This window comes from Phasianus colchicus, chromosome 1 (assembly GCF_987193195.1).
Source record: "Phasianus colchicus chromosome 1, bPhaCol1.hap1.1, whole genome shotgun sequence".
In the NCBI taxonomy this organism is placed as follows: domain Eukaryota; kingdom Metazoa; phylum Chordata; class Aves; order Galliformes; family Phasianidae; genus Phasianus; species Phasianus colchicus.
In genome coordinates this window covers 38,900,232-38,920,089 of record NC_143436.1, presented here as the reverse complement: position 1 = coordinate 38,920,089, position 19,858 = coordinate 38,900,232, and the positions used below count along the sequence as shown (strand labels likewise).

Below are 19,858 nucleotides of genomic sequence, written 5' to 3'. Positions count from 1 at the left end.
CAAGTGAAACTTCACTTTTGATACTAATGTGGACACCATCTTTCTGAAGACTTTGCTGTTGCTGATAAGTTATCACTGAGTTAATGTAGTAGCAGCTTTATTTTATTCCAAGCCTTACAATACTTGGTAGGCTTATTTTCTACCTTAAACTTCAGAGTTTCCCACATTTTACCTCACAGTGCTTTCAAACTGCTGTAAAAACTTAACCCAGTGAAAACTTAAAGTGGATGTGAGGTTTCCCTCTAGTCTGATTGTTTCCACGGAATACTACTAACATAACTTGATTGTATACCCATGCTGACAGCCACCTATCCCTGAGCTATGATGGCAAACAGAGTCCTCTCTTGCAGATAAGAGAACATAGAATCATAGAATACACTGAATTGGAGATGACCCATAAGGATCATCAAGGTCCAACTCCTGGTTCTACACAAGACCACCTGAAAAAATCAGACTATGTCTGAAATCATTGTTCAGATGCTCTTGAACTCTGGCAAGCTCAGCACCATGACCACCACCCTGGGCAGCCTGTTCTAGTACCTGACTACCTTCTAGTGAGAACCTTTTAGTAACACCCAACCTGACCCTACCCAGATGCAGCTCCATGCCACTCCCTTGTGGTCCTGTCACCGCCACCAGAGAGAATACATCAGCGCTGCCCTTCTGCTCCCTTCCTGAAAAGCTACAGGCTACAATGAGTTCCTCCTTCAGTCTCCTCTTCTCTGGGCTATACAAACCAAGGAACTTCAGCTGCTCTTGATACATCTTCCCCTCTAGACTCTTCATCTTTGCATTCCTCTTTTGGGAGACTATGAGAGAGCCTCCAAAACTGCACACAAGTACTCAAGGTGAGGCCACACCAGTGCAGTGAAGAACAGGGTTTGCTGGTGATGCTGTGCTTGATGCATCCCAGGTCATGGCTGGCCTTCCTGGCTGCCTGGACACACTGCTGACTCGTGTTCAACTTGATGAGAGTGGCTCACCAGTGCTTCATCCCCCAGTCTGCATGTATAGACATTGCACCAATCTCATCACAACAATACTGTGAAGGAGCATAACAATTAAGAGGCCCATCAGTTATATGTTAGAAGAGACCAGAAAGAATTAAAACCCATCAGCTATAAGCACAGATCAATCTAAATTTGATGGATAACAACAAATGTATTTTAGGTTTTCAAGCATATAATGAGCACAGAAAAATGGAAGAAAGTAACTTGCAAAATCATCACTTCTGCTGCCATAGTCCCATGTCTTTAAGAGGCACCTAGTTTCATGTTATACCAATGGTTTCATTTCAAGGAATCCCCTGCTTAGAGGATTATAGGTCAGTATTACTATTTAAATCTTTAGAGTTACAATCATAGGTTCAGACAACATCTATATCAGGAAGTTAAACATTCCCTTCATTCAGAAAGTGAAGGAAAGCACATATCTCTGACACCTAAATGTGGCATAAGTCAGGAAATGAGCTGCAAAGGTACTTTCAATTAAAGAAAATTTTTAGGAAATAAATGGAAATGTATATAAAAATATACATAAGAGGCAAATAGCTTGGCAATATACATAATCATGTAGGCATTCAAAATAGTGTAAGACTTTTTGTAAAACTATGTTTTGAGCTTACTGAAGAAGATAGATGAAAGTGACGTCAATAGTTTCTGAACAGTAAATAATGGAAAGTTGAAAGGTAGCTCAATGACAATTTTTCAGAGTCTTGCAAATTAGGATGTATTACAGGACTTTACAGAAGACAGATCTGTATAATTAATCTGCATTAAGAAAATAATTGTAAGTTAGATTTTCTCTCCATTTATTCATACAGTCCTTTCTTAACAATAACTCAGTTTCATAGCAGTGCTGAAACCGTAGAATAAGAAACAGAATTCATCTGTACATAGCATATTCTAACCTATAAATGATGCCAAGAAATCAAGGAAACCCTCATGTCTGCTTATCAACATGTTGCCCACCTACCTTTTAATTGTCAGTTAGAGAAAATAAATTCCAGCACAAACATGAAAAAATTGGTTTATTTTCCAACAATCCTCCCTGCAACCACCTGTATTTACAGTTAAACGCCAATGCTTCACACAACGCTCATCGATCTTAAACAATACAGTTCATTTACAAGAACTTGCATTACTGTATACACAAATACAGTCAGCCTTGAGCTGCCTTCATGTTAAAAAAGATACTATTCAACTAATACAGAAAGACAAATATAAAGCTCAAAAATAAACTTACTGTGTGGCTTTGACAATGTCCCAAGTGCTGTAATCATCAATGTGGCTTTTTCGTCCAAGAGATTCACTATATCCATGGTTGTAATGGCTTTGAGGCTTTATTTCCTAAAAAAGAAATTTGTTGTTAGGACACCAAAATCATCACAGCTAAAAGATCATTTAAAAAAAAATGAAATATAAATGAGTAGTACCCTATACATGCTGTAAATCTATCCGAATCTGGTAGATGACTGCTCAAACTGCTTCATTTTCTAATTGACACCTTACAGAAGATGCCATTTGTAGGCAGTGGAGTTCTGGCAAAACCTTTCCTTGGGTAATTTTAAGAAAGCTAACAAAAAGAAACAGGTTGGCTGTTGTTTTTTTCTAATAAAGCAAATGCAGTTTGCACAGTAACACGCCTAAAAAGCTACGTGCCACAAACTGAGGAAGGCTCAACGCTACTACAAACATTCCAAATACTCCAAATTGCAATCTTCTATAAGCTAAATACTTGGGAATGGTTAATGATAGTGCCTAGAATCTACTGATACTGCACTGATTCTTCAGCTCAAGTCCCAACTTCAGAGGTCATCTATGTATGTTTTACCAACAGGTTCCTTTTTGAGGCAAAACATAAATAATGGAATTTAATACTTTGCCAGGGCTCCTCAGCACAGAAATAGATGGCATCAGTATGAAGTTCTCTGTCAGATAGCGTTCCCTATTTGCTTAATTATTTTGATGAATGGAAACACTTCAATCCTTAACGTTTCCCTTGGTGGAATTTACATTAAAATACTGCACTGACAAATCACTCAGGTAGCAACATTACACTCTTCTTTTAAAGCTGAATGCATTTAGAAATTCAGATAAATCAGTTCAACAAGCTGAAATAGAATGGGTTTTATACAGTTTACAGTTTTCTGTATCTTACAAGTAACACACATAAATTGATAGTCTTGGGTAACAATTGTTCAATTCAGCATAGCTGCATAAAATAGGAGAACTAGAACAGTAAAGCACACAGATAAAGTAGTAAGCTCCCTGGAAGTTAAAAAAAGATGTATGTGAACTGTTTTTAATCAAATGTTATTTCCTTCTTATACCTGTACTTTTATTCCATTTCCCTTCACAAGTACTTACATGAGCAGAAATTATTTAGTATATTTACACGGAAACACTTTGAAATGCCTTTTGAAAGGTTAATTATTAAAGTTGGTAATTGACTTTTTCTTTATATGAGACAGATTTCTATTTATAAATAAAGCTATCCTGAGCCAAGACAATCGTGCTACTTACACACCTAACCTTAGCAGAAAGACTTGCAGTCTCAAATCTCCACAACTCCTTGAAAACAAACATTCCCCAGCTAACCTAAGTGACTGAACATGCATTAGCCCTGAGGACATGCTGCTATCAAGATGAGCAGGTCTCCTACTTCATACACTCTCTCATCCCTGCACTTACTTCTGGAAAATGAAGCATCAGCATCTTCTTACTTCACCCACTGACTGCATCGTGAGTATCATTTTAAGAACAAATGACCACTACACGCAATTACCAAAACAGATTTATTCCTGTTCATAGGCTTTTGTTAAAAAGAATTATTTTCTTCAGTTTCCCTCAGTACTCAGACAACCAGAGTACATCTATACATGACTGCAATGTTTTCCGTGGTGCTCAATCTTCTCATTGTTTTTCTAAGCCTGAAAACTAACTAGATTAACCACTTAAGCATTGCCAGCCCAGCAGGAAGGCTGCTCTGTTGCCATCTCTACAGGATAAAACCTAAAACTGTAACAGGGCATCTGCTGCCATCCAAATTGCAGGTCACAACCAACTCTCGAACTACCCAAAAACACTGCTTCATTTCTGCATTTTAAGGCAGCAACAGCTTAACCAAACCCACTCCACCCCAGCTACCAGATAAGCCAGCGTGCTTTCAGGAATAAAGCTGCAAAAGGCACCAAACAGATGATATTACAGTGAAAACAATGCAAAACATAATAGCATACTAAATTCATTATTTTGTGCCATTCAATTTTCTCTTTCTCCTCATATTAGAAAAAACAGGATTTGTACCAACTCTGTTCTCCTATTACACTATAAAATCACACCAGTATTTTTCAAACAATAACACTCAGACCTTTAAAATCTAAAGGAAAAATCTAACAGGCAGAGGCCAAAACAAAGGAAATCTGCTGTCCTGGAATACCCTGATGAGGAGATATATTTCATAGAATCACAGAATTACAGGGGCTGGAAGGGACCTCTAGAGACTATTGAGTCCAGCCCCCCCTGCAAAGCGGGCCCCCTACAACAGGTGGACATTTCTTAGCCTTCCACAGATACTGAAAAGGGGAAAAAAAAAATAAGTCTGCCATCTTGTTAACCAGCAAGTATTAAATGCAAACTGAAAAACTTATGTTCAGGCAATTGTGAATTTATTAGGAAACACCATTTCTCTTCAGCTGCATTTTCCTGAGCACTTTCAGCACACAAATCAGGCTTCCCATCCCCTGAGCCCACACCAGTCAAGAGAGCCGCTCATTTAAAAGTGATGATTATGTCAGCCCCAAGTGACCATGAAACCACAGCCTTATGATACTAATGCTTTCACAAAAAGGTTTATAAGCATATAGCAAAAGCCTGAATATTAATTATTAATAACGTCATAACAAAAATAAAGTGAGAAATTATATCTATTAGCCCCTACTCCCACTCACCTACTACGTCTACTAGGCACTTAAAATGTTAAGGACACTGTTGTTACCACTGAAAATTTATCCTGTGATATCCCCTTCTGTACTGTTTTCAACAGGTGAGCCCCAAACCAATGAACACAGACTGTCTCAGTCCATTGAACACAGCTTCCCTTGGACTTCCATCTTTTCCTTTGGCACCCACTACCAGCCTCAGCCATTTCAGCAGACAGTTTGGTTTCTGTATCTCTCTGCTTACTCATTAGAATCACACAATCATTGAATAGTCTGGGATGAAAAGGACCACAATGCTCATCTAGTTTCAACCCCCTGCTATGTGCAGGGTCGCCAACCACCAGACCAGGCTGCCCAGAGCCACATCCAGCCTGGCCTTGAATGCCTCCAGGGATGGGGCATCCACAACCTCCTTGGGCAACCTGTTCCAGTGCGTCATTAGACTGAACACTAACTTCTCAGGAAACTATAAGCTGATTTCCTGGCTTGTGATATTCCAACCTACGGCCAACAGAACTCAACCACACTGCCTCTGCTTTTATAAAGGCAATATATAAATGGATCAGGGAGGGAAAAAAATAAAACCCGATTTCAAATAAAGATGTGCTATGTCCTGCTCGTCCCTGGTAAGACTGATTACAGTGGTGGTGTACCAGAGATGAGTTTCCCAACACCCGTCATTCAGCAGCTAGAATAGAAGAAATCATAAGTCCTGGTATTCAGACATCTATTTTTGAAGGTCGAAAGAAGATTAGAACATACAAAAATACAGATTATTTCCTTTGACTTGTTGGAAGAGAAAGCTCTGATTAGAAATCCCCCTCTGATATAGTTACGCTATTTTTAAAAGGAATGGGAAAAAGCATTAAAACAAGTGAAAAATGATGCCCTGTTTACATTATGCATGTCATAGAGGATTTTGTCTTGTCACTTTCACCGTCATTTCCCTTCCCAAACAAAAACAGTTAAAATCCTTGCAATCACTACAGCTGTTTGTTTGTTTTGCAGTGGAGATGTTTTTTAATTATTTCTAAATGTATGACAGACTGAGAGTAAAGTAACAATATAACAGTTATTTCAAGAAACATTAATTGTATGATGATGATCCACTTAAAAACCACTATCAGCTAACTAACAGATGAAAACATGACTGAAATTTTATATTTGTTTTGCTATCTACTGTCAATACATTTCCCATCTCCTACTGTACACAGCCTGAATGCCAGGAAAGCTAAATGTGAGGTATTAGAGACGAGGCCTGACTTTACTGCCTCCAGATAAGCAGGCTGCAAATGCTACATCTCTATTGCACCCTGTTTTAAGCAGCCAATTCCAAAGGTGACTGGAGCCGAAGGAGCAGCACAGCACTTCTAGAAGAGAAAGGTCAGTGCTCCATCCAACTGCTCCCTGCTGCTCTTGGCCACGCACTCCCTGAGAGCAACTCAGCCAGCCTGGGTCCATCACGTCACCACCACAATCAGCCACTGCCATTATGAGAGGAAAACAGACTCGATTCTGCTGTTCCTTGTTTGATTCTTTCCCTAGGGCAGCACGCTGGATCCATTTTTGTTGTAGATACAGAAGTTCCACAGCCACTGGTAAGGGAGAAACAAGAAAAGCGAAGGCTCCAAGAACAGAGTGGCAGCTGCCAATTGTGCATCTGACAAAGCAATCAGAGAACTGTACACAAGTGTTGAAATACTGAAGGACACCGGGCTGACAGGATGAACAGAACGATGCTGCTTTTAAGAACGAATTGGTCAGCTGGGAAGGATGCAAGAGAAACAGATTTCTGTCTATTTTATAATTGAACTTGGTTCCCTCATTACTTCTAAGGGGCACTTATTTGAGACAAGCTTCCCACTTCAATGAGTGTCCTCTGACAGCACCCTAATCACTCGCATGCATCTGTGGTTAGCTTGTCATTACTCATTAGTCACAAATTGTGCAGACTGCTTGCACAGATGCATAAGCAACGAAGGGTAAGGAAAGAATAAGGCAGAAAAAAATGGTGTGAGAGAAAAGGGAATCTCCTCTGGAAAACAGGAGCAATAAGCTGGGGAAACAAAATAGAGTGAAATATGGAAAATATGGCTAGAAGTGAACGAGGAGGAGGTGGGGGAGGATGACTCCCAAATACAAGCAGAACCAGCAATCCTGCTCACTTTTCATCACAAAATGCTCCAGCTATGCCAATTTTCCCTCAGTACTTGAGTCTTAATCTCTTCCAATTAAAAAAGCCAAACATGACATAAGTTTAAAGATAATTCCAAAAACAGTAATCACAGGAAAAAAAAAGAATAAGATGACAAAGATGGAATTGTTCCAATTTGTTCCCTAATTCTCAATTATATTTAGCAGGAGGATATGAATAGGTCAGTATGACTGTTTGGACATAAGGAAGGGAGGAAAACACTGCTGCTTATAGCTGCTGCATATGGCTCTGGTAGGCATCAGCAGATGGCTAGGGCTGCTTTTCCTTTAACATTATGCAATATTGCTGCAAGGAAGAGATATCATGATCAAAGTCAGCCAGTCAAATTCTGAATGGGAACCAAGTTAATTAACAGACACTTGGAAAAAAAATACTAACAAGGTCTGAAATAAAAACATAGAAATGGAAGCACTACCAGCAAGAAAATACTGTGTGCTATTTCCTGTGTTTTTTAATTGAAAAGAGGAAAAAACATTTAGGCAGTCAGATATATTTTGTATATACATGTCATACACGGCTACAATTGAAAAAATCTTGATAAAATCATAGAGAGCAACTAGGCACACTACATCAGGGTAGCTAAATAATAAACCAACTCTTGTATGTGTTTGCTGTATTTAATACAGAATATCGGGGGTTACTACTAATGAATTCCTTCACCCACATTATATATTCAACTTCTGTGTTCTTCATTTGTTAGAATGCATTGGGAAAGCTTCTTAGAAGCAATGCTCCTCCCACTTTTAAGTGCAAGAATCTGTGAAGACCAATGGATTGATACTGACTGCATGTAACACACAGACTCAACACATGCCCCTTAGCCAGCCACTCACACACTAACAGAAAAATACAAAATAATCAAAGCAAATCAATTAATAACAGTCCTAAAAAAGATCATGTTGCTGATATAACATTTTTACTGCAAGTCTCTTTTCTAAAGACCAGACACCTTCCTTTCCCTGCCCCTTCAGCTAATGCTGCAAGTCACAGAAACAGGGACTGAAGTCATTGCACCTTGATTTCAGGCAGAATCACATCAGCACAGTTTCTTCTTCTCCAGAAACAGTACTAGCACTGCAGGTGTACAGCTAACCTAACTGCTGACTGCCACCAAATGGGAACCTCATCTTTATTACATCCATTCACATGAAGACCCAAACAGAAGAATAGCCTGCAGGGCTGTATGGGTTCATCTGCTGCAGGACACAACTACGAGCTGTTTGATTGCTGAGCTTGGGTGATGTGTGCACATACCTTCCATTTAGATAATACGTGCCAGAAAACCCTCATCCAAACTAGCCTGCATTGCCCATGAGAGGATGTTCAATGCCACTTTCATTTGAATCTTAATTAGCCACGTAACACCTTAGAAAAAAGCCATCTTTTACTCAGATACACACTTCACACCAGGATTCTCGCTGCCCTTCAGAACAGCATTAAATTACACAAAATCCATGTGATTTGACAAAAATATTCTACTCAATGCCAATTCCATCACCGTTTCCCATTTGACAGCATCTTGTTAAGTCTGTTTCATGGTTTCTTAAATTTGCCCTATTTGCATGGATCCTTGGCATGGCCACAGAAAGCGAGATAACTTATGGAAATCCCCAGAGAAGCTAATTACAGAATTAACACACAATGGAAAAACATTCTGTAGCTGAAACAACATTCTGATTTTATTTTGAAAGCAAGTTACAGTTGAAGATGGCGCTTTCTTTAAAAAAATAAGTGGAGTAAACTGAGCAAAGCCTCATCTCAAACACAAGGAAGAAGTTCTGTTATAGGTGTTCCACCTATAACAACAGCCAGCCATCGTGTGCAGTGAATAACCCCACACACTCCAATGCAAACCTCTGCTTTTACGTAACAAGGAGCCAGAGCTGCTCAGCCAGAGCCTTTAATCCAACCACTGCACAGAGGTCAGAGATCTGGGGATTTAAGGCACAGCTGGCAACAACTCAGTCATGTTTGCTCAAAGCAAGTGTCCATCACCAGCCAGCCGCTTCCTCCTCATTTACTTACAGGTGCTTCTGAATTGGAGATGATGACCTTTTTGTTCACATCAGCTTCACACAGAGGCTAATCAGAACGCCTCCCATTTGCACAGGTTGTGTCGCCAGCAAGCATGAAGACAGACATGTTTACTAGCATTTGAAATGGTTAAAACAATTTAAAGCTTACAATAATATGATTTAAGATATACTTAATCACATTTATATCCATTCAAAAGCCTTTAAGTTCTCAAAAACAGTAAACATGGGCGTTACAGTTAGAATATTGTGGAGAAACGGAAAGAAACAGAGAAGGAATGCTAACCCATATTCAAAGATTCAGGCTCACAAAGGAGGGATCTCCAGAAACAAATCCTTCCCCAGAGGTAGTCAGCCCTTCAATGGGGTCTAGGACTTGCCTTCACCTGTGCTCCCACAGCTGACCCAGTCCTTGCCTCAGGTGATCAATCAGTGCTTCAGGCCATGACTCAACAGTTCCCATACAACAAGTTTATTGACAATACAGAACTACTTAGGTACCCCATACCAATAAGTAGCTCCAATTGCAGGTACGTACACAAATTATTACTTATTAAGAGAACTGTGAGTTAAAGTGCTTTGTTACATTACTTACAGATCTAAGGAAGTATTTGAGTAGCACAAATATCCCACATTCTGTGGTATTTTCTAGTTGTATGCTTTTCTATTTCCTCAATCCTTTTACAGGTGAGCGTATTTCAAATAAATGAATTTTCTGTCATTTTAAGTTATTAAAACAAAATGTCTTTGCCATTCAACAGCAGAAGTTTCTCTAATGAAGTATTCAGCATGAAACCATACCATCACCAGTTAAAGCCAGCAACAGAAGTATGCTGGAGAGAAGGCTGTTCAATGTAGAATTAAAAAAAATCCAGTTTATATCCTAGGATAGAGAATAAAAACAGCCAAAATATAATGCTGAGTGCTAGAAAATATTAAATTGACTACATACTCTACTCTAAATGATATTTTTTTTAAGCACTGGTAAATAGCAAAGCCTTTCAGTAGCAATAACCACTAAAAGCAGTGGTGCCGCAGGAGGTTGGCCAGGTTGGGCCACAGACAGATGCATGCTGATATCTTCATCTCTAACTTGACTCTTTGAAGCTCCTTTCCAGACCCCTGCTATATTTGTGCATTTACAGGACTTCAATAACCAGAGAGTCTCATAAATACACGGCAATAAGATGCTGAAAAGAATAAGGATTTCCTGAGCTATTAATTTCTTCATACTGTACATCAAACCACATAATTGCCATAAAGACTGAAGTTCATTGGCATTATTACTAGTTCTAACTCCTTTCCTCCTCCTAGCAAGGTAAGTCTATACAGCTTCTGCCTTATTTAGCAATTTCTACTAACACATGCCTCCATCTTCCTTGGCTTTCTTTTCAAAAAGTTTTGCTTTGTATTCTCATTCACAACCAGAACATTTTAACAGAAATGAAATTATATTTTTCCAAGTAATTTAAACATACCCAGGTCTCAAGAGCATGAGAGCTCGCAGACCTCACAACGTACATCAAACACACCCCAGAGACCCAGCATTAGTATTTTAGCTATTGTGAGAGTAACTTAAAACCAACAAAAAATTTTCCTTTTTTTACCCTCCAAGTCCAAATTTCATAAATGCAGTTAAGCAAATATGCAGCTGAATCCTAACACTCAACTACTCAGAGAAAAACAACTCCTTAAAATTTCCTGAAAGGAGCAATCAGAAGATTCTTTAGACTCTTCTGGCCTAGATATCAGGAAGAAATTCTTTTCTGTGAGGGTGGTGAGACAGTGGAACAGGTTGCCCAGTGAGGCTGTGGATGCCCCCTCCCTGGAAGCATTCAAGGCCAGGCTGGATGGGGCTGTGAGCAACCAGGTCTAGAGGGAGGTGTCCCTGCCTATAGCAGGGGGTTGGAACTTGGTGACCTTAAAGGTCCCTTCCAACCCAAACCATTCTATGATTCTGATTCTTTATTAAACTCTCCTACTACTACATCATCAAAAATAATTACAAAAAAACATACTGAATGCTCTGTCTTATTCAACAAGCTGCTAAGGCACAGACATCAAATGTAAGCGATGCCACTTAGTGAGTCTGTAACTAACTCATCTATGAGAAACAGGGAAAAATAAATCAAGGATTACCAAACTGGCAAGAGAGCATTACAGAACCAGCCATCTGTCCAGCTGTGAACCTTCTCTTTTCTCCTTAGCACATATCAGAAAACAACAGCAACATGAAAACCATTAGTACAACATGCAGTAGGCTCTCATGGAAAACTTCAATTGGCCAATCCTCACTCAGCAAAAAGACCTTCAGACCAATGGCTGTATAACTTCTCATTCCCACTTACAACAAGCACAGGCCAGTTCACCTGCTTGAAGCAAGAAGCACAGGAAAGGTACCTGCAGTCCAGCAGGCGGACAGTGGTCAGGAATGTAACAGTTCAGCAAATCTGTGGTGTGCTGCTGTGCGTGAGCAGTCTCACTAACTCCTCACCTTCCAAACTGGTCACAATACTCTCTCTTCCTCTGTACTTCCATCAGTAATGAAGCACATCTCACCCTTCCAGTACTTGAAGGGAGCGTATAAACAGAAAGGGGAGTGGCTGTTTACGAGGGTGGATGGTAATAGGACAAGAGGAAATAGTTTTAAACTGAGACAAGGGAGGTTTAGGTTAGATATTAGGAGGAAGTTTTTCACTCAGAGGGTGGTGATGCACTGGAATGGTTGCCCAAGGAGGCTGTGGATGCCCCATCCCTGGAGGCGTTCAAGGCCAGGCTGGATGTGGCTCTGGGCAGCCTGGTCTGGAGGTTGGCAATCCTGCACATAGCAGGGGGTTGGTGATCATTGTGGTCCTTTTCAACCCAAGCCATTCTATGATTCTACAATAACCAGGAATAACTAGTGAACTCATGTTGTTTTTCATGATTTTTGTTTTAAACTGTATGGGGTTAAACCTCTCTCAATTTACTTCCCAAAACTAGTTCATTCTATGATAAGTCAAAGACACAGAGGAATGCAGCCAGAAGTGTTTAAAGGCAAGCTTGACTTAAGGCCAGCTAAAATTGCCCTGCCACCAGATGGGGTTCTCTCACCCATTCTCCATCACCCCTCCTTCTCCCTACCAGCTGTCCCAACAGCACAGTCAGACCAGACCAAAGACCCATAAAGCAATCCGTGTCCCAGCTCACCTACTGATGCAACACTGCAAGAGGAAAACTGAGGGGCTGCATTTGGATTGCTTTCCACTTTAGATCAGCTTAAGCACAGTACAGCAATACAGGGGCTTTCGAGGTACAGTTTGCTGTCCTCTCTCCCTTTACAGTGCTGTCCCCCCTTAAGTCATCTTCCCACAGATGTGACCCGAACAGCCCTCTGAGCCAACCACAGCCTCTTACCACTGTCCCGTTTTGGTACCGCCCTCCTGAACAGAGACATCTGTTCAGGCATCTTAGAAGCATAGGAAGGAATCACTAGATCTCAAGATTGCATGAGACAATTGTTATCTAATGTTACACCACACAGCAGGCCTGGGGGTTTGGTTCAGACGGACTAATTCTCTGACATGAGAAGTTCTTCAGCTTTTTTGAGCAGTCTCCTTTCTAACAGACTCCAGAGTCTTGCTCAACTACAGGGATGCTATAGAAGTTGAATTCTTATTTCATATAATCTTTGAAAAGCAGCATGGGACAGAGCAAACACTGACATCTAAACATGGCAGCATCAATGACTGCGTTAGCTAGTTTTTAAGCAACCAACAAACCTTTTAAACATTTTCCTCCTTATTCCCTTAAGCTAAACTTCTCAGAAGTCAGTGTTACTCTTCTTCATAATTTTTATGCCCCACTGATTTCCTGAGCAGAAGGGTACACAGCCACAGTGAGATACATGCTGTTGAAAGATAAGAATTCCATGTAATCAGAAAGATTAAGAGCTTGTGCAACACACAAAGACAAATGGAGTCAGCACAAAAACGTTTCATATATATTAAAAGCTACATCAATGAGCTTTTTTTGCTCATTTTGTGAGTACTATTCAGACTGTCCTTAACTGTGTGGGCCAAAAGAAGGCTGTTCAACAGCTCATACATATTTTTAAAGCTTCCATGGAACACAAATATGAAAACACTTACATGACACTAAGCATTTTACAGAGTTTGTGTTTTGATCCCACTCTTCTTCATGTTTCTCTACAACCTTGGAACAAACAACTTACAGGCAAGTTTTGATGGTGAGCAAAAGTAGTGATAACAAACTAGTCAGAAACCATCTGCACAAGCTTCCAACAAGGCTGCTACAATGGCCTATACATACCAAGCAAGAACATGACGATGCTTTACAGCTGCACCTGGCCTCATGCAAATACCAGAAAAGTGCTCTGTTCTCAAACCCACTGCTGCTCCAGAGTCCACTAGCAGACTGTTCTAAGAACAACACTACGAAAACTGTTAAAGAAGAAGGAAAAAACACCCATATCTTAACAAGATACTCAGAAGATTCAGTGTGACTGCAGACCATAATTGCAATGTAGGGATCTGATAATCAGAGTAGTAACTACATACAGATAGATCCGTGTTTGAATAGATATCTCTCAAGACCAAATGATCTGAAACAGATTTAATTCATTCTAAAGGCAGGTCTAAGTATTTAACAGAATAATTAAATTTAGGGCAACTTGCCCAGCTATACAGGAATAACTGTTACTGTAAAATTATGTTTATTTCCTTCTTCACAGTAGAAGCAGTATTCTGGTTATAAAAAGAATTATTTCCTTAAAGAAAACCTTTCAGTGGCTGTGTTAGAAGGTCAGATTAGATTTTCAGTCCCCTCTGGCCTCATACCCTATGAGCCAACTATGATACATTAAATAAGACAAGACTACTTTCAATATTAAGCATGCTAACTTGCCTGAGACTTCATGGTTTCATTTTCTTTCTAAAAATAACACAAATAATAACTGGTCTGAATAAGATCACAAATAGATGTTTAGCTCCCGGAGAGTCCCTGACTAAATTAAGGAATAATTTCCACTCATTTACAGGACAAGAAAGAAAGATGTGCACCCCAGCACAGCCTCAATGACATCAACCGAATCTCACTGTGAATAGACTCGGACTGTGAAAATCATTTATTTCCTAAGATGGAAAAAAGGAAAGCCAAAATTAGCTGCAGTAGGTTTACCCACCTCCATGCTTCTGACTTCCTACATTGTTATGTACCACAGGGAGAGAAACAAAACAAAAACTAAACTAAACAGACATTATCCCAGTTGGAAGCCTGTTATATCGGAACACACAACTCTTACAATTTTCTTTCAACTTCGCAGGAAGATTTGTCTCCGACTTCAAATTAAACAATAAATAATCTAAATTCACAGCCAATACTTTCCCAGTGCCAAAGGAATTTGGGAACACTTGACAGCTTCCACCTCTCTCACACACATCCAGCACTACCTAACAAAGCTGGAGAGCACACGGCATAACAGTAACAAAGCAGAGCTTCCTCTCCATCAGCTGAGAACAGGTACAGCCCTGAACAGCTGATATACCTTTGGTATATCAGGTATACTGCTGCCAGTTCAGGCAGCATCAGCTCACACAGTAAGAATATTTTGCAAATAAAGAGAAGGAATGGTAAAAACAAAAGCCAGTTCCTAAATATTCCCTCACAGTTCCTTTATTTTAAGTCTGTCATTACCTACATCAGGGTTCCAAGAACCATCAGAAGTTCCAATGATTTTAAGGTCAACATCAGAAGTTCCAATGATTTTAAGGTCAAAAGGACTACTAAAATCATTCTGTACAAACAGTGCAACCACTCCCATACTACAGCTACAGGCACAGCTGGAAGCTGAGCTGCTTGCCACTGTTACTGCCATACATAATGAGAACACTGAAAGGTGGAGGCAAACCAGCAGGGCCTGCTTCGACCATGTATGCGCTGTCCAGGGTGCTCTGCACACATATCACATCTCTTAAAGAGCTCTCACAGCCCAGGACAGCTGATGGCCTCTGCACCCCATCAGCACCACGCTGAAGGATGCGCTGAAGGATGCGTGGGTATGAAAGCAGTGACACTTCACTCACAGAACCAGAGCCAGCCCATCGTGGTACAGCTCTTCTATAGCCGCAGATCTGAAACACCAGTTATTCATGTGCCAAATTCAAAGACCGCATTTGGTCTCCAGAAAGGCATGCAAACTTGAGCTGAAAGCACCAAGACATGGATAATCCACCGTTTCCTTTCTTGCTTTGTCACTCAACGTGACTGTTTACCACTTGTGCCTTTCAATTTGATCCCATCTGTTTTCACTTTCCAGCCACTTGATCTTATTAAGTGTATACTAAACACTACATCTCACTAAGTGTGCTGCATAGAAGTCACTTCTCATTATTTCTAATAGCATGAACAGAGTTTTTCTAACTCTCCCACAGTAATGCAATACTAAAACCATTTTTAAACTTCTCCACAGTCCTGTTCATCTGCAATTTGCATTAGTGATAATTTTGTAATTCCTCCCAAATTATTCATAAAAATGTCCTAAGTCTAGTAGATTTGCACCCATAAAACTTTCAGGAACAGTTCCCTCTATTCAACCACTTCTGAGAAGCTACAGTTAGCCAGCCAACTCCATCCATTTATTATTGCTAATAGGATCATGTAATGCTCATACAATGCAAAGTGGATGTTAATTACTGTACTTTGTGAAAAAAATGATGTTTATATGCTTTACTGCATTATTAGTCTTATAACTATGTTAGCAGAAGAGTAGGATCTAGCAGGGTCTGTGAAAATAAGACAAGAGGAACTTGGCAGTTTTAGGTTAGATGCAAGGAAAAAGTCTTTTATAGTGAGGGTGGTGGGGCACTGGAACAGGTTGCCCAGAGAGCTGGTGAAAGCCCCATCCCTGGAGACACTCAAGGTCAGACTGGATAGGGCTCTGAGCAACCTGATCTAGATGTAGGGATCCCTCTTCACTGCAAGGGAGTTGGACTAGATGGTCTTTAAAGGTCCCTTCCACATCAAACGCTTCTGTGATTCTACACTGCAACACTGATCTGAACTTTGATTATTAAAAGAGTTGAAACAAGTTTTCCTGATAAAAATCAGGCTGCCTTTCAAGTGAAGGAGGAAGACCCACAATGATAGTGTATAATCAACAAACATACAGTGGTGTGGTTAGGCTGGTATCTACAGATCGTATAGCTAGAAAGACTATCACTAGGTGGAAAGGGATAATTGAAAATAAATGAAAATGCTCACCCGTGTCCTGGGCTCGCAGGAAAACTCCAAAGGGAGCGATTTCCAGAAAGAGATCCTTCCTCCGTGGCAGTCAGCCCTTAAATGCGGTGTAGGAGAGGTGCAGCCAGGCTCCACCCCTTCCAGTCACACAGCTGAATTGCCTTCACCTGCACTCCTGCTCCTGACTCACCTCAGGTGATCAACCAGAGGTTCAGGCCATGATTCAACAGTTCCTATACACACAGTCAACAAGATACCGTCCCCATTCCAACACCCACATCACCTCCCCTAAAAAAACCCCACATCTACATAAAAAGCTATCCCATCACCAGCAGTCACACTTTCAGAGTGGTTTATACTCCTTCTTAACAAAAAATCATTGGAGTCACTTCCTGCTGTTGAGCCCTTCACAAATAAATAAATCTTTCAGCACTTGAGTATTTAAGTCATTTTTATTTCTAAGACCATCTTTCCTACATCATCGGCAGACAGTGTCCAAAAACACCTCACAGAAAAATGCAAAACTATTTGCATAAAAACACTTTCCTCTTCAGAAAAGCCCCTTAAACATAGAAAGTAATATCAATTAATCAAAACAAAACAGAACAACAACAAAAAAAGAAATTTAGAAGATATCCGAAAATGATGCATGACACTGAGATTAACACCAGCATGAAACATGAGAAACTGGGAAAGGTTATGACAGTCCTATAAAAAGCATCACTTTCTGTGTATACAAATGTAAGAACAGATTATGTGCTCCAACGTCACCACTTACATAAGGATATGGTGCTGTTTTCTTAAAAAGTGGAAGTCATTGAATGCAAGGGCATCTAAACTTCAGAGGGAAAAAAAATAACACAGATGGCACTACGTTGTTCACTGAGCAGGTCTGCAACAATACAGCCCTGTGATGGTACAGAATCCTCAAGTTTTTAATAAAACACTCCAGAAACACACTTTAAACAGCCATCACCACCAACATTAAAAGCATCCTCCTCTTTGAGAGCTTATCTGCATAAAGGAATTTTAAGGACTAAGGGAACACCCACTGAAATCTATGTAAACACTTCCCTTCAATGCTGTCAGATACTCAGTCAGTCAGATATTGCAGTCAGTATAGTCAGATGCTCAGCATTTCCAGACAGATCCATCTATAAAAACTCAAGACTAGTGGTATTTACTGCACATTAACAAATTGGGGCTCGCGTTGTGGAATACAATATGTTAGATTAACTTCCTTCCTCATCTATCGTAAACATATTCCTTCAGGTATGAAGTCAAATATCACGTTCTACCAGATCACCTCACCCTGGATTTTCCATCAGTTTACATTAAGACACTTCTTCAGTATGCAGCCCTTACTCAAAGTTAATTTACTGAATACTAATTTCCAGTCTTAAAAACAATGAGGTTTTCTCTCAGCCTGTACATGCTTGTTACTCCATTTTATAGCTTTCATCCTCCCCTCTAAGCTTTCAACAAGTTCAGAACATCTTCTTCCAAATAAAGACATCAGTTTGGATGGTTACTGTCAACTTCTGTCACTTCTGAAAAACATGAGAAGAGAGTATTTCTCCTGCTACTCTACAGAAACACACAGCACCAGTCTTTGCACATCACTTAAAATAAGTTTTAGGAAACCATCAAGCCATGTTAGGGGTGCATGCATCAACGTTCACACAGACTGCTGTATTTCAAAGTCTTAAGTACGTACAGTTTGGAGAGGCAGAGAAGAGCGGGTAGGATGTACAACCATATACAGATGCCTATAGAGCCCCTTCAGTCATCAAGAAAAACAGAAGTGCCTTTAAGATGTTGTTTACGAAAAAAAGAGTGCCATCTGTTTAGCAGAAAGTGGAGGCAAGCATACGCACCCGTCTTTTTTGTAGGCTGAAAAATCAGGCTGAGGATGGTAGGGACTATCAGGTAAGAAGCTCACATATCAGGCTTTACAAACTGTTTGAAATCCCCTTCAGAACAATCACAGCAGTCCTCAAGAGAGCACAGGTGCCGCTGACAAAGGCGAGTGGCACAAAGGAGAAGAAAAACACGAGACGAAACGACCTCTGCACGTTACCTGTCAGCACTCCTCCCACCGCCCGGCCGACACACCGGGCACAGTACGGGGCCGGCTCCTAAATACACCCGCGCACGGGCGGCTGGATGGGAGCAGGCCGGCCCGCACGCAGCGCCACGGAGCCGGAGGAAGCGTCCGTTCCGCCCCCGAAGCGTTTCCCTGGGGCCGGGCGGGCTGCGCGGGGCGGCGCTGCCGGGGAGAGGCGGCTCGGTCGCAGGGGGCCGGGGGCGGCCGGGCCTCGCCCCCCTCCTCGGCCCGGTTCGGCGCAGGACCCGCCGCGCGCCCCGCTCTCCGCCACACGCGCAGCGGCATCCGCGCCCTCCTCCGCCCGGCCCGCCCCATCCCGCCCCGCCGCGCACACCCAGGCCGGGAGCGGGGGGCGGCGGCGGCGCACCTCGCGCGCCTCCCGCGCCCCGCTCGGCCCGCCCGCCTCGCCTACCCGCAGCGCCGAGCGCCGCGCCCGCCGCGCCCCGAGCCCGCGCCCCGCCGCCGCGTCCGGCGGGCCCGGCCTCACCTCGGGGTGCAGGATGGGGACGCAGCCCGCTTCTTTCTCATACTCGTCCAGCGGCGCCGCCATCTTGGTGCGAGCCGCCCGCCCGCTGCATGCCGGGTACTGCGCGCGCGCGACCCCTCGCGCCCCCGGCGGCGGCTGAGGGGAGGAGGCGGGGCCGCGCGGAGGCGGGAGGCGCTGCGCTGCGCTGCGGGGCAGAGAGCGCGGCCTGAGCCCGCGGGCCTCGGCTGTCCCCAGTGGGCTTCGAGTGTCGGGGCCGGCCTGTGGCGTTTTCTTTATCTGTTTTTTTTTTCTTTTTTTTTTTTTTTCATATTTTGGAATAAATTTATCTTCTGCTGTTTTAATGGCCATAGTATGAGCGTGTGGTGCTGGTGACAGCCATTCCCTGCGGTGCTTCTCACACCTCACTCCCACCAGGCCCCTGTTTGCCCCACAGCCTGCCCGGACGTGGCAGCGCTCACTGCCTGCTCTGCCGTGCTCTGCAGAGCTTGGACACATGTGCAGGTGCCCACCGGGCGCCAAAAGGCCCTCCAACGCAATTCTTAAAATCACTCAGTGACCAAGCAGACTCAAAGCAGCCACTCCGTGGACCGAACCTGCCAGCGGGTTCAAAGCCTGCTTGGCGGTGAAGAACTCCAGTGTGCTGTCCTTTAGGCTGCCTGCCTTAAGGCCTCTCCCAGTGGCTGCCAGCGCACACTGACAGCCGGCTGCCCTTCGTGCCTGAGGGAAGGTGAACGTCCTCTTGGCATCTGGGGAGGCCAGTGCCGGTTCTTCTGAAAGGAATGTTTAGTGTAATTTAGGTTTGGGGAGAAATTTCAACTTAATTAAGTTCATTCTA

The 19,858-nt window shown here is 42.1% G+C and overlaps 1 protein-coding gene across 1 annotated transcript in view; it reads right to left on the bottom strand.

Moving 5' to 3' along the window:
- The window catches only part of ZDHHC17 (zDHHC palmitoyltransferase 17), a 67,406-nt gene extending 48,261 nt beyond the window's left edge, over positions 1-19,145 (bottom strand). Inside the window, exons 1-2 of the mRNA XM_090139071.1 lie at positions 19,024-19,145; positions 2,245-2,348 (exon numbers count right to left, since the gene is read on the bottom strand). Coding sequence (XP_089995197.1) covers positions 2,245-2,348; positions 19,024-19,086 — 167 coding nt within the window. The 5' untranslated portion in view covers positions 19,087-19,145. The remainder of the gene's footprint in view (positions 1-2,244; positions 2,349-19,023) is intronic.
- Between the last annotated feature and the right edge of the window lie 713 nt (positions 19,146-19,858).